The following is a 15,828-nucleotide window of genomic DNA, read 5'->3' on the forward strand; positions in this document are numbered from 1 at the left end:
CTCTTGAAAGCATGGGCTATCTAAGGTCATAAGAATGAATTCCTCCATTTATTGGCTAGTTAAGTTTTCAGAATTGTGCTTTTCAGTAACTAAAGTTTAGTCATTTTAAGTCAGCATCCTGTCTTATTATGGGATATTTATTTGTGAAAGTACAGCTAAACAATAATAGTAAGAGTAACAATTGCTTATAAGATAAGCACTGTGCTCAGTACTTCATGTACATTGCTTCATTATTTGTACAAGCCTATGAGGTCTACCTCTCAATACTGCTTTTGCTACTTTACCAAAGGATGTAACACTGAGACACTTTGTTCTCTAAAATCACAGACTATTAGAAACTTTACCGTTTGAAATCAGATCAGTAAAAATGGAACACCCTACACTTGCCTGGAAGATTTGAGTCACTGACACCAAGAAACAGCCTCAATTTTCAACCCAGGTGCAAAACTTCAGATAAGGGTTTTTCAGATACAATATTCAACATGTGTCTTAACTTTGGAGTTTCCAGGGAAACAGAATCCAGAGTCCACTTCTTAACTCTGGCCTGATGTTAATCTCTTTACTTTGAGCATTGCTCATTTTTAGCACTATCAAGATTCTTCTTTATTTAAGTATGCCTAAACACCATTTTCCCCAATCCTATTTTTAACCCTGTTTCTTCCTTTGCCTGATTGGATGCTCCATGCTTCTGCTGTGCAATCTCCCTTCATACAACAAATTAATAAATCTAACTTCATTGAACTATAAGTATGCCTTTGGTGTACCTTGTCAGGTGGGCTTCATCAGTAGATATTATAATCTCTAATTTGAAGATTAGTAAAATGAAGTTCAGAAAAATAATTAATTTACACAGGATCACACAGTAAGTGACAAACCTGGCATTCCAACCCAGGTCTACATGACTACAAAGCCCATGCTCTTAACACAACGCATAGAGTCAGAGAATGTTGAAGCTTCAAAAGAAACTAAGGCATGCCATACTGCTAACTTCACATGGACAGTAAGACTAGAATTCCGTTATCTTGACCTTCAGATCCACTGTCATATGGGAATAGCTTTATCTTTGTTCAGCTGCCAATCAGCAACTATTCAGGCTTTCCCCTTTCCCTGAACCTTCTATGGTGTTTCCTGGATACTTGGGCCTCACTGAGACAGTAGTAACGTAGATACTACAAACACTGGTAATGTCTAGGCAGCAGCCAGTGATGCAGTTATCTTCTGATCATCTTCTTTCTTACAGACAAAAGTATAATCAAATTTCCGGGCACAGTGGCTCACGCCTGTAATCCCAGCACTTTGGGAGGCCGGGGCGGCCAAATCACTTGAGGTCAGGAGTTCCATACCAGCCTGGCTAACATAGTGAAACCCTGTCTCTACTAAAAATACAAAAATTGTCCAGGTGTGCTGTGGTGGGTGCCTGTAGTCCCAGCTACTTGGGTGGCCAAGGCAGGAGAATCGCTTGAACCCGGGAAGCAGAGGTTGCAGTGAGCCGAGATCACACCACCACACACCAGCCTGGGCAACACAGCAAGAATTTGTCTCAAAAAAAAAAAAAAAAAAAAAAGGAAATATAATCAAATCAAACTGTTTCATTTCAGATTTCTGTAGCTGCTGAGAACACAATGCATTAACTCTTCTGCATGTAATTAGTAGAATCCGTCCCTAAAATGAGTGAATTATGTGAAAGCATGATCCTTCTCTTTCTTTTCTACCTATATCAAAAAGTCAGAGCATGTGGGTGACTGGCTATTATGTTTAAGCCTCTAGACAACCCTGAGTTAAAGTTATCAAAGTATGTGTTTTCCAAGCCATCAGAAATATTCACTAATTATATGGCCACTTATTTAATGAATTACCTCTCAATCCCACTAAAGTATCCCTTATTGCCTAACAGTGGAATCCTTCTTGAACCACTGATTTTTGGATATTAAGACTACCTAATGCTATTTATTGTAAATATGATGGAAGTTAATATCATGTAAAAGACACATACATGATTTCATGAAGTTGATGGAAGTGTTATGAGAGAACTGGTCTGACCAAATACAAAGGGATTACTAAAGAGTAGCTGGAAGGTATACATTCTTTAACGATTGAAGAGAAAATTTATGGGGCGGACTCCTCAAAAGACAATGATATGGATATCAAAAGAATAAAAGAGGGTCTGAAAAAATTATGGAATTCCTTGAAGAGTTTTGCAAAAACAAATCTCTTCATGATTGTGGAATGAAACTAAATAATGAGATTGTTAAAATAATTGCATAAACACACACATATATGAATTAAGACTTTGTTATTCATGCTGTTAACACGCAGTTGCAAATATATCCTCACAATAAGGATAAGATTATTTTTATTTTTTTAGTTCAAGATAAATTTTTAAATACAGCTTTTCTTTACTTCTAAGAAATATTGGTACCTATTTAAAGTGGATTACTTTTAAATGTTTTCTGTTAACAATTAACTCTGGATGACAAGAACTCTGGACCCCCTTTCTTGATAAGAAGCATGTGTGCCTCTGGGCAATCCTCACTCACACTTCTCTTACATAGCTGGCCTTTCCCCCAACCCCACTTTGGTTGTGCCTCCTTATTGTCTACACACATTAGCACTTCACTTAATTCCACAGTCTCTGAGCTGGCTTCCATGGCTCCTTCTACTCAAAAAGTGTTTTGTTTACCAGCTCCTTCTGCATCATCTGGGAGCTTGTTAAAAATATAGAATCTCAGACTGTATCCCCAATTTCTTGGGCAGGGGCCACACTAACCTTCCCTGTATCATTTCCATTTTAGTATATGTGCTGTTCAAGCGAGCACTCTATTCCCAACTTCTGAATGAAAATCTACATTTTCACAAGATCCTCAAGTGATTCATTTGCACCTTAATGTTTAAGAAGCACTGGCCTAGACAATTCTTAAACATTTTCTGTTATATAGGTTGAATTTTCCTAATCTGAAAATCTACATCTGAAATGCTCCAAAATCCAAAACATTTTGAATACCAACATGACACTCAAAGGAAATGATCATTGGAGCATTTTGGATTTTGGATTTTTGGATTAGAAATGCTCAATCAGTAAGTATAATGCAAATATTTCGAAATCCAAAACACTTCTTTCCCCAAGCATTTCAAATAAGAGACATTTAACTTGTATTGTATTTTGTGAAATCTAGAGGCTGCTTTTGTCTTGTTTCTCTCTCTTGTCTTTGCATCTAATTATTCACAAAATCCTGTGTAATGTGCCTAGCCCATGTCTTATTCTTCCCCAGTCTTTCTGTTATTTCTTATGCTGACGCTGAAATGGCCGCCTAACTACTCTCTCAGCTGGCATTCTCACTCCTCGCCCACTCCCTAATATTTATTGCATCTTTTCTGAATGATATTCCTCTAAATAACAAACTGGTTTGGTATCATCAGTCTTCCTGAAACTCCGTAAAGACATAGTGGTAGCAATGTTTAATCTTCTCTTTGGAGAGCTACATGTTTCTGCTACCTCTTTTTCCTGCTACCTTTCCAACTCTATTTCCTCTCTTCCTTCCCCCTATCATGCATTTTTCACTGCCCCCACTGCAAGCTACTCAGATATCCTAAATAACATGGGATCTTTCACACTTCAGAAATGAATTTTCACATGCTGTCACCAGTGTTGAAATGGCCTTTCCTTCCTGATTTTCTTGGGAAATTTATTGAAGCCATGGAAATCCACTATCCCTCTGAAGCCTCCTCTATCCCACCCAAATGGAATTAATCACTAACAGTTTATGACTGTATTAGTCTGTTCCGCATTGCTATAAAGAACTACCTGAGACTGGGTAATTTATAAAGAAAAGAGGTTTAATTGACTCACAGTTCTTCAGGCTGTACAGGAAGCATGGCTGGGGAAGCCTAAGAGAACTTACAATTATAGTAGAAGGCAGAGGGAAAGCAGGCACATCTTACATGGCTGGCACAGGAGGAAGAGAGTGAAGAGGGAGGTGCTACACGCTTTTAAACAACCATATCTCGTGAGAACTCACTCACAATCACAAGAACAGCAAGGGGGAAATTCACCTCATGATTCAATCACCTCCCACCAGGCCCCTCCTCCAACATTGGGAATTACAATTTGATATGAGATTTGGGTGGGGACACAAATCCAAACCATATCAATGACCCATTGCACATTGTACACATTATGGGTCCCATTATATTGAAATTATACTTACAGCTATATTTCTTTCTTGTTCCTGTCAGTATCCCACTAGAATGGGAGATCTTGAGTCAGAGTTAATTGCATTAGTTCCTGATCTCTAGCATTTAGTGTCTAGCATATAGAGGATGATCAATAAATCCTTCCTGAATGCATAAATGCAGGTTTCATGTTTCACTGTGAAACAGACCTTGCTCCTCAAATAATTCTACATATATTTTTGGTAGAAAAATATTAATTAACTTATATGGATACTTTAATAGATATTAGTACACATATTATTGAAAGGGAAAATATATGAGAGAAAATGTATTTCTTATCATTGACATATTTATTAACCAGTCCTGTAAGAAAAAGCTATTAATGAGGTTCACATGAATAATATACTATGATTATTAAATACCAGTTATGAGGAGTTTCCAGTTTTAAGATCAATAACTTCTTTAAAACCTTATGGATTGCAATAAAATGTAAATTGTGACCTACACATGCATTTTCAATGTTCAGATAAGAAAAAAGTTGTTTTGTTTTGTTTTAAAACAGTGTTGAATGAGTGGAGAGGTAAATCAAAACTTCCAAATATGAAGTGCAAAATATTACAATGATCTGTGCTTGAATTGCAGCCATACGGCCTAGGCAATGGTTAAAAATGAGAGCACATCAAAATTACCTGGGGAATTCTTGGAAACCATACTTAAATCCTACTTCAGTGCAGAACACCTAGAAAGGACTCAATAAAGTTTGGTGAAAGTGAAAGAGAAGAAAGGAGAAAATACAGAAGGAAGAAAAGGAGACAAAGAGGTAGAAAAGAAGGAAAGACAGATGAAAGTAAGAATGTAAGAGAAGGAAGGCAGGGAGAGAGAAGGGGAAAGGAGAGGGGGGAAAGGAGAGCATGGGGAGCGGGTGGAATGCTTTGCAAAGCTGATCCATTTTCAATATGGTAAATATATTAACGCTCCTCACGTTACAATGTTTATATAATGTATATATGCCTCTTTGCAGAGACCTGACAAGAAGCCTCTATACTAGATTTACAGTTTTAGCTCTGTACATTATGACTCATTATGTGTAAATTTATAATCCAAATTACTTGTTGGATAATGTTTGTTTGTAATTTTGAATCTATTTTCTTGGTAATGCAAGGTTCCCCAAGAACTCAGATATTTCTACATGTCTGTTGTACTTCTCAAGGAAAATACTGTTTTCCTGACAACGGTTACTTCCTTTTCACAGTCTCTTTACATTCAGTAGCCCTATATTATGTTCTAGGTAAATATCACTATTTTATTTTATTAATGAAAAGAGAGATGAAAATGTAAAGTACTGGGGAAACAGATGTACACTGACAAAGAAAGAGCTAACATATATAAATGTCTTTTGGAGTATAGGACCAAGATCCCTATGACTTACATTTTTTCTTGTGTTCAGGGCCCATAGTGAATTTTACTGTCAGTTTCTCTGAGTGAACTAGAAATTTAGATCTGAATTTATAAAACTAACTCAAGCATTATCTTTTCCACTGTGGTCTTTCCTGACCATTACACTATGTGGTACTAATTCCCTCTTCTTTTTCTCCTCCATTATATCCCTATAGGTACTTACAAGTGTGGAACTATTTGAATCCAATATACATAATCACTTGTATTCTGTTACAATCCCAGTTTGATGAAATACTCAGAAGGCTGTATCATATTAATCTTAAATTTTCAGAATAGTACAGTTCCTGCCCCAAAGAATGCACTTGATAAATGTTTAATAGACCAGTGACTTTAAAGGTCAGTGAGAGAGACATAACATACTTCTGTTTATGTTTTTCTGACAACAGAAAATAATACATAATTAAGCTGGAAAATGTGGAGAGAACAAAAAAATATTAAGTAGCAGAAAAAAATCAGCTATGTGATTTCAATAACAAGAGACAACCTTTATCAACATTTTTTTCCTTTACTTATCTATTGCTAAGTTCAGACATAAGTCACTGGTCTCTTTTCAGATGAGTATTTGCAAAGGGAGTTGTTTTTCAATTGAGTTACTTATGTCCTCCTGAAACAGTTTTTATAAGGTTAAAAGTGTTTAATTGCATTGAAGCCAAAAAGGGCAATTTAATGAAGTAAAGGCTTTATATGGCTTCATCTATGTGGTGGTTATTTTAATGAACCAGCCTTAACTGTTTCCGTCAACCTCTCATAAAACTGTATAACTCTTAGGATGCTTTCAGTGATAAATAGTGCCTGACTTATTTCAACACCAGATCTTTAGGGGTTTATATTTAACCGTATTTGTCTGCCCAGAGCTTTCAGAACACAAAATAACCTTTACTACACATATTGATGAGAGGACAGTGATGACAAACAGTGTAACTATGCTGCTACATAAAACCCTACTCTGCAGATCTCCTATTTGCATGAATTTGTTAAAAAGCAGACTACAGATGTAATCTTCTTTCATACTTTGATGTTTGGGGTTGTTTACTACTACCAGATTTTTGGTACCTGCTAAACATACATTTTATATGCCATGAGGGAGATAAGCTTTATGAAACAACTCATAACAACTTTTCAGAAAATTGCACATTTGAAGATCCAATTTTGTTCTTTCACACAACCACTGAAACAGTCTCCTTTCTGATCACCAGGCAATTTCCCAATCTCTTTAAAATTTCTCTTTCTAAACAATTTCTTCCAGAAAAGCTTTTGGCAATAATTTAACACTTCAATCTGCCCTAGTGAGTTGGGTGAATTAGAAAAGTCTGAAAATAGATTGCAGTGAAAATAAAGCAGGGGGACCAAGCCCTTACCTGAGTGTCAATGCCTCCCTGGTGAGAGCTTTGCTCCATCACATTCAAAGATAAACTCATTAAGTGAAGACATGTTGCTTTTAATTTTTGTGCTTAGCTTTTAGCACTCACTTACTGATAAAGCATGCAAATAACTAACCTATAATGCTTCACCCACATAATTCTAATTGTTTTAAAAAGACTAAATTTGAAATCAATCTTGGCTATTTTTTTGCATACCTATGAGGTGAGTGTGTGTATGAGACACAGTGAGATAGCATAACTAACAACACACTATCTGGGATCTGACTATGGGGGTTCATATACTGGCCCTGTCATTTATTAGCTGTGTGACTTCAGCAAACATATTTCACCTCTCAGTGTCTCAGTTCCTTAACTATAAACTGGTTACAATAACAATACTACCTCATCGGGTTTGTCTGAGGATTAAACGACTTCATACATGTAAAGTTCTTAGAATAGTGCCTGGCTGACAGGCTTAAATAAGGAAGCTCTCAATAAAACATAGGACAGGCACATTTTATATACTTTCTAGAATGTTTGAAGTCAATCCATATGAACAAACCATATTAGAAAGATGAATATTTAAACTCTAAAGATAAATTTTATATTGTTAATTTACTCCAAAGTTTGATGAACTTCGCTTGTCACTAACATTTGTGCTTATGCTTTCTTCCATGAAGATGGGTAGAAGATGCATACGTTTCTTTTGCATAGTGATGGCAAACATCGATTGAGCACTGATCATGTTCCACGCCCTATAACAGGGCTTTCTATGTAGCAGTTTATTTTATCCTCACAAATACCAAAGAGTATCTCTTATTATCCCCAATTTACACATGAGAACACCACAGCTCTGGGAGGTCACATGGCTAGTCATCTACTAGTGCCAGAACAGGGAGTGAAAGGGTACACGTGAGACTGCAGGGATAAAGACTGAGCTCTTGAGAGTGGCACTATATCACGAAAGGGGCTAGATAGGAAATTTTGTTTAATATCTTTATTTCCTATTTGAAGAACCTAAGACCCAAAGCAAGGTAGTGACTAAGCTAAAGGTTTCTGTCACACCACTCTGCATTCTTCGTTTTTATTTCTGGACTAATCCTGGATTTATATTTTCCCACTTCTTCAATTTTGAGTAGAAAGAGAAAAAAAAAAACGTTTGCCCTGAATATATTTCTCTCCCACACATCCATTTTTTCTCCTTTGAAGTAGCAACAACAGCTGCCAACGGAGGATCCCCCGGGCTTATAGAGCATCAGTCAGCTTCACAGATGAAGGCAAAGATGAGAAGACAGAAATCCTTCCTTTAAAGAACTTTGCAAATGTTTTTCATTCTAAATTCATTCTTTCATTAGTGAGTACTTTTAAGACAATATTGAAACCTCAAGGCAAAAATGGCGAAGCACTGATTCTAGGACCTACAAGTGGTCCCTAATTGGTTGCCAAGGGCCAAATTGAAGGAGATTTGGGTGAAAGGAGACTCAGATCTCTATCTTCTCTAAACCATTTTTTTAAAATCTGTCTTTTCTTTTTAAATTTTATCATATTTATTGAGGGTGTACAACATGATACTTGATATACATATAGATAGTGAAGTGGTTTTTTAAAAATATTCTCTACATACCATACAGTCCCTTCTGCCACCCCTACGCTATTAGAGAAAAATTTAGCTAGCCAAAGGCAAGAAGAAGAAAAGATTGCTTCCATATTTATGTAGGGTTCCAGTGATCCGTGAAGCTTATCAACAGAAGACAGAATCAAAGTTGGAGTTAGTACTTCTTGGCTTAGACCAAAAGTGCTTGCATTCTACATGTGAAAAATGGAAGGAAAAAATACATGTAACTATAAGCATAATGTTTCAATACTTTTCACTATCCATTACCCATGTATAGGTCCATCATGCATACATAAAAACATACATGCAAAACACAATACTGGAATACATTGTACTGGTTTGTTTTGCAAGAATAAGCTGTACTGTATATTCACACTAAAAATGGTTTCCTTTTTAATCTGAGAGCAGGCCAGAAATTAAATAGTAACATATTCATTTATCCATTTATCTCATAAATATTTATTATGAAACTACTGTGTGCTAAACACTCTTGTAGGCTAAGAATACCCCAGTAAAGAAACCAGGAATCATTTCTCTCTCATGGAGCTTGATTTCTAGTGGAGAAAACATAATAAGCAAGATGTATAAATATAATATATAGCATGCTACCTAGTTCTAAGGAGAAAAAAAGTAAAGCAGCAAAAGACAATATAAAGCAACCAGGTGACAAGAGTAGACATTTTAGATAGTGTGGCCAGAAAAGATCTTATGAGAGAAGATCTCGGGAGGAAGGAGAAAAAGAAGTGAGAAGATATTTGAGAGATTGTAATTTCCACAAGAGAAGGGCAAGTGCGAAGTCCCTAAGGTGAAAGATTGCCTTGCATCTCTGAGAAACAACCAGGGGGCCAGAGTGCCTCCAGAGGAGTTAACAAAGGGGAGAGCTGAAAGAAATGAAATCAGAGTGATAAGAGGAGGCCAGATTATGTAGAACTTTATAGTGCAAGCTAAATATTTTGACCTTCACCATGAGAAAGATGGGAATCTAGGCACTGGAATAACATAATTTGATTTATATTTTAAGAAGATAATGTTGGTGCGCAGCAGTAACAAATGGTACAAAGTAACAAGTGATACAAAGTCAATAACTCGTGACTTTTGTAACAATCCAGATAAAAGACAATGGAGGCTTGAAGCAGCACAGTGGCAGCTGGGATGGTGCAAAATACTTGAATGTTGGATATATTTTGAGAGTAGACACTAGCTGACTGAATTGATAAGAGATGTGGAGGAAAAGACATTAAGATTGAAACTTCACTTTTTGGCCTGAGCAACTTAACTATAGTGTTGCCAGTTAACTGAAATGGGAAGATTGCAGGAATGGCTGCATGTGTATTTTTGTTGTTTATTTGTTTGGTGTATTTTTGTTTTGCTTTCTTTTCTGGGGTTGGGGAGCCATAACAGGATCTCACTTTTTCAACGTGCTCAATTTAAGATGTCTGTTAAACACTGAAGTGGAGATGTCAAGTAGATAATTGGATATGCAGTTCTGAATTGATAGGAGAGGTCTGCTGGGAAAAAATGAATTTGGGAATCATTAGCATATAGATGAGGAAGAATCAGCAAATGACACTAAGAAAGAGAGGTCATAAAATTGGAGGAAGACTAGTGAGTGTGGCATCCTGGAAGCCAAGTGAAAAAATTGTTTCAAAAAGGAGAAAGTAAATTCACATGAATGCGGCCCATAGGTTAAGAAAGTTGGGGACTGAGAATTGACTGCTAGATTAGCAATCTAGGGGTCACTGGTAGCCTGATGAAAGCAGTGTCAGCGGATTGGAGAAGTGTAAACAAAAATGCAATTAGGAAGAGAGAAATTGAAGATGGTAAGTATAAACAATTCTTTCAGAGGGTATGCTATAAAGGGAGAGTGAGAAATGGAATTTCTGGAGAGAAAATAAGATCAAGAAAGTTTGTTTGTTTGCATTTAAAGTAGGAAAAGTATGGTGGTATTTATGATGCTGGGAATGATCTGCTAAAGAGGGAAAATTTATCGACGTTGGAAAAAGAGGAAATAAGAATTGTCTTTGAGTAGGTGAGAGAGATATAACCTAGGGCTGTCTACTCAAAGGGTGGGCCAAGAATTGCAGCATCAGCATCATCTGGGAGCTTGTTAGAAAAGCAAACTATTTTGTCCTGTCCTAAAGCTAAATCAGACTCAGGTGAGACCTGGAAATTTGGGTCTTAACAGGCTTGCAAGTAATTCTTATGCATGATTGTCCAAAACAACTGATTTATTGCACAGAGGAGAGCTCTGCCTTATCTAGGAACACAATCAATTTATCCATGGCAACCAAAAGGAAGGTACACTATGTGGGCACAGGTGAGGAAGTAAGCAGATATGCTAATGGGACCTTATGGAAGTTTTCTAGTAGTTACCTCGACTTTTCAATGAAGAGGGAAGCAAAAATAGCAATCAGTCCCTTTCCTCTACTTTGAATTGGACTATTAGCCCCAGAGCCACAGACTGATGGTGTCATCCAGCAAAGTTGTATTATTCTCTTCACCCAAGGTGACTGAATTGCAAGACAGCATATACTCCAAGCTGCACTCAGCTACCCCTTTGCAAAACTGCAAAACTTTCCACCTTCTCTAGGCCTGATTGTTCCTTCAGCTGGTCTGTTCCTTTTGGCTGGCTCAAATCATGGTATTTCTTGTCAAAAATAGGGTTGCCATTTATTTTGCATTTGACATACTATAGACACTTTCAAAATATGTCATCTCATTCAGTCTCTCAAATAACCATTTCACATTGGTACTTCTATCTTCATTTTACAGATAATAAAATGGAGACTGAGAGACTGACTTAGTCAATGGTATCTTTCTAGTAAGTGGAAGAATCTGGAGGACTATCCACTAAACTGCTTTTAAGGTGCCACAGAGGGTGGAGAGCTGTTTATGTACCTGGTCACTCTCAAACCACACCCCATCCAGGGTATCCAGCATTCCCCAAGTGATTTCAACACAAGTACTCTGTCTTCCACCTTCTTCTATTTTATGTTACTCTTCCTATTTTTCCTACTTAACTTGCTAACAAGAGCCCACTGTTTTTTTCTAGAGGTCACTCTGGTTTAATCAGTCAATACAGTTCATTTTTCAATGTTCTACCCAATTGCTGTCCTCCTTCTTATCTCTTTTTTTCTTCTCCTCCTCCTTCTTCAATAATTTCTTCAGCCCTATATTTGTACCTTTACAACTATATCTAATAAGCCACTTTCCCCTCTGCCTGAAGCCATTTACAAATTTAAATTTTGTTTTAAATAATAAAAATAAAGTATGAGTACACTATTTCTTCTTAAAGCTTCTACTGTTTAGCAAGCAATCTAAGTCTCTTCTCATTTTACCTAAAGTCAAACTTTCAGGTCACAATTACCGCATTAACTGTTTATTTTCTACCATATTTTATGTGGTCATCAGGTTTTTTTCATGTATTTGATTTTTCATATCTACCTAGGTTGTGTCTTCTAGAAACCTTCCCACATCTACCATACATACAGTCCCAAACTAGGAAATATATATTATTATATGTCTGTGTAGGGTCATTAAAACAACATTTAACTTTTGTTCTACAAATAAAAGAAAAAAATAAAATTCTAATGACAGAACATGCCAATATTATATAAATTACCTATGAGTCATTCTCACTCAATATTTATTTGCTTATTTATTATTTACTATATAAGTCTATCATGAAATATACTCTCTGGGTAATAAAAAGGACAGGCTACTATAAAAAATCTAATGAATAAATATATTAATCAATAGCTTTCAGCATTCCATGAGCAATAATGCACAATTGTAGGTTATATAGTTATTGATCCACTATGAAATTCCACAAAGAAAATAAGTGTGGAGTCAGGTCACATTTTTTGTGAGATTATTAGATTTAGTAATATTTCACTATTTACTAGTGATAGAGAGATTTTGGTTTGTTATTTTGAAGGACTGTATAAGTAATTAAGTTTATAGTTTACCATGAATTGAATAAATGAAAATTGTGGTAGTTTTAAAACTGCATTTTTAAGTTGACCATTTTTTTCATACATGTAGGACACATTATTCTCACTAGTCCATTAAGTTGTTGCAGCCTAGGGAAATTAATTCTTTTCTGAACTCTAGGTGTGGGGCACATTATCATCCAGTGACCCTCTGTACTACAGGTAATGCATATCAGCTGACAATAAATTCTATCTTCTTCATAAAGTTATGCTTCTACCTGTGTATCTTATTCTGATGATTGACATTTATCATCCAAACCCCCAAACTAAAAGTTCTCCCAGGTAATTTCCACTGCCTCACATTTATTCAGTCACTAAGGACTGCCAATTGTTGTGCAGACCTTTATGGAATTCATCCTTTTGAACCTCACTGACAGTTTATTATTTCAGGACCTCATCATCTCTTGCCCAAACCGTGAGAATATACCTCTAAGTGACCTTCCTGTCTCTGATATGCTTTGCACTCTCTGCAGCCCCTGCCTGCCTATCCTGCATCACAAAAATGACTAAGCAATGATTCACAACATAAAACTAATGATCTTACTGCTTTGCTTTAAACTCTTGAATTACATACAAGATAAAGTCCAAACACTTTTGGGTGACCCTGAAGCCCTGAGCTGGTCACAGCCAGCATTTCCAGCTTCATCTCATTGCCAGTGGTAATATCATTACCATTCACACTATGCTTGTGGAACTTCTGCAACTACTGGGTTGCTTGCCCTAAACACAGTCCGCTACTTCTCAATAGACTAATCCTTTCTCCCACTTACAAACTAGGACTCAACTTTTCAAATGGATATCACTTCAGTAGACTATGAGAGTACTGCAAACTATTTAGCTCTTTGCAAATTGCAGCTGTTTTAATTCCCCACAACTAATAATTATTGTAATTTGAGCTTTTCTACTTCAATGTGTATCATTTAAACCTGTTCTAAAAACAACACAGTTTAGCTTCTATGTCGTTCATAAACATCGCCGAATCATAAACTTTTACCATTGTTCTACTTCAATTCTTTAGTGTAGTAATTTGCATCTCTGGAAAATTACAAGAAGCATTCCATTTGTATTGTTTTTCTCTATTTCTTCCTTTCTTTATAATTTGCAAATCAGAGCACTGTTTTCCCCTGACATTCAATCTTATATTCTTCTAAAAATGCTACTATTTTGTAGGCTGATAGTTCATTAATAAGTATAATTACCATCTGCCACCTCATTTCTTAAATTATCTAGTAATTATATGTATGTTGTCTTTCAATTTTGGAAATTAAGCTCTTGAAAAGACACCCCCCCTTCTTTATTAAAGTAAGTTGGAGTTCCAGGTGTATTTTTCAACATTAGATTTGTAAATCCACTTTGCTTTTTGTCATTAACACATTGTAATACTAATGTAAAATTTCACAGGACTTTCTGCTAAGTTTAATACATAAAATATTGTGTCTTTATTGCTTTTTCATATGGCATGATTTTTGAAAGAATAGAAAAGTAATAATATTTGGTTTTGTGGGCACTGTGGTTAAAAAATAAGAGTTGATTAAAGTCATTTGGATATATTTTGAAAAAATAAAATGGCCTGGATTCTAAGCTAATAGTTGCAAGGAAGATTTGAGGAGTCTTTTAGCATCCACCCCAGTTTAAAGCTGTTTTTGAAAGTAAAATATACACACACTATAAATATGTATCTCTTTCAGTTTTATTAAGGACATTTTATTTATTTCTCCTGCCAAAACTATTTAAGAAAAATATGTATCTTTGGCTGAAGATTCCAAATACAAACAAGTCCAGAATTCTCCTAAGAAATCGAAACAATATTTTCCCTTTTTGTAACCAATTTCTTTTCATTTAATTTTCATTCATCCATATTTTGTTTTGTGTCTTCTCTTTATATTTTTATTTTAAAACACATATATTGGATAAGACAAAGACCTCTGATTTCTTTCATTTGGAACCTGAGATTTGGATGTGGAAAATTTATAGTATTTATGAAAACAATATAATAAAGTTACCCGTAAACCCTGGATTCTATATACCACACTTGCTAATGGAATCTAATAAACAGATCATTGAATTTGAGAGCTGGAAGGGACCTTGGAGAGCATATTTTCCAACATCCTTATATTGTAGAAAAAACTGAAGCCAAGGAATCTTGTCACTGGCCAGTCACATGGCTAACTAGAGGAGAACAAATACTAGATCCTCAGACTTCCTGAGTCCAAGTCCTGTGCCCTTTATACTAAATCACATGTTCTCTCAAGATACAGACTTTCCATATCAGTCCGTCATTCCTCACAAACTGAAAATAGAGTTAACTGAGTTTCCTGTGTGACTGAACACCTACGAAGCAAAGCCTTCATTCTCAAAAGCAAAACTGGAAACACACATAAAATTTCTCTAACAGAAGTTTTTCTGCAAGGCTGCCTTTTCTCTTTTCTGTCTGTTCAGGTGTAAGATGCCTAAAGGTAATGTTTGCCACAAGCAGTAGCTATTAATCTTTGACTATATTTTTAAAGCAATGTTGTTAATTTTAGGTTACTTTCTAAAAAAAAAAAAAATTATCTCCTACTCTCAATATGATCATCTGGAAAATTATTTGCAGACTTTATTTTCATGTTCTTCCTAAAAGCACTCTGTCCTTGCCCAGAGAAATCTGTAGATATTAAGTTTGGTGTTTGAAATGTGCACTTTGGCAGACCTCCATTTAAAGGTGTATTTTTTTTTTAATGAAAGATAAAGAGTAGCTGATTATACTTACACAAACCCCAGAGGAAATGGATTATGTTGATGGTAACTAACTAAAGTGGAGCTGGGAAAGCTCAAGTTTCCGCCTCCCTCCAACCTCTGCTCTCTGATAATTACCAACCAAGCCTATCAAGAATATTTTGTTTGATGATCCAGCAAAATGTCTGGTAAGGGAGGAAAAAGAAGGGCAGGGCACTTCCCACGAGGATGGGGGAAGGAGGTTCCGAAGCTTTCCTGGGTGATTAGAGCTGGGGAAGTTGATCTCTTTTCATGCTGTAGATGTGGCGCGCTGCAGTCACGCCTCCCGCTGCCAGCCCGGCACCGGGATCTTAATCAGTCACTATGAAAACTCATTAGCTCCACAGCAATGAGTCCTCCACTGCTGAAGCTTGGCGCTGTGCTTAGTACCATGGCAATGATCTCAAACTGGATGTCCCAAACTCTCCCATCCTTGGTGGGACTGAACACCACGAGGCTGTCGACTCCGGATATCTTA

General features: G+C 36.2%; 1 protein-coding gene and 1 non-coding gene across 4 annotated transcripts in view; one reads left to right on the top strand and one right to left on the bottom strand.

The window, feature by feature from the left end:
* OLFM3 (olfactomedin 3) overlaps positions 1-15,828 on the top strand; it is a 196,053-nt gene that overhangs the window by 136,040 nt on the left and 44,185 nt on the right. The window contains exon 1 of one of the 3 annotated variants that reach the window (XM_034932162.3): positions 15,599-15,828. The exons of the other annotated variants lie outside the window; for them this stretch is intronic. Within the exon in view, the coding sequence (XP_034788053.1) occupies positions 15,700-15,828 (129 nt within the window). The 5' untranslated portion in view covers positions 15,599-15,699. Of the gene's footprint in view, positions 1-15,598 lie in introns of those variants that run through there. 3 annotated transcript variants of the gene reach the window in all.
* Positions 2,712-2,816, bottom strand: LOC112438383 (U6 spliceosomal RNA). The gene has a single exon (XR_003026814.1). It is a non-coding gene; the product is annotated as a U6 spliceosomal RNA (small nuclear RNA).

The sequence above is a fragment of the Pan paniscus genome, chromosome 1 (assembly GCF_029289425.2).
Source record: "Pan paniscus chromosome 1, NHGRI_mPanPan1-v2.0_pri, whole genome shotgun sequence".
Classification (NCBI taxonomy): domain Eukaryota; kingdom Metazoa; phylum Chordata; class Mammalia; order Primates; family Hominidae; genus Pan; species Pan paniscus.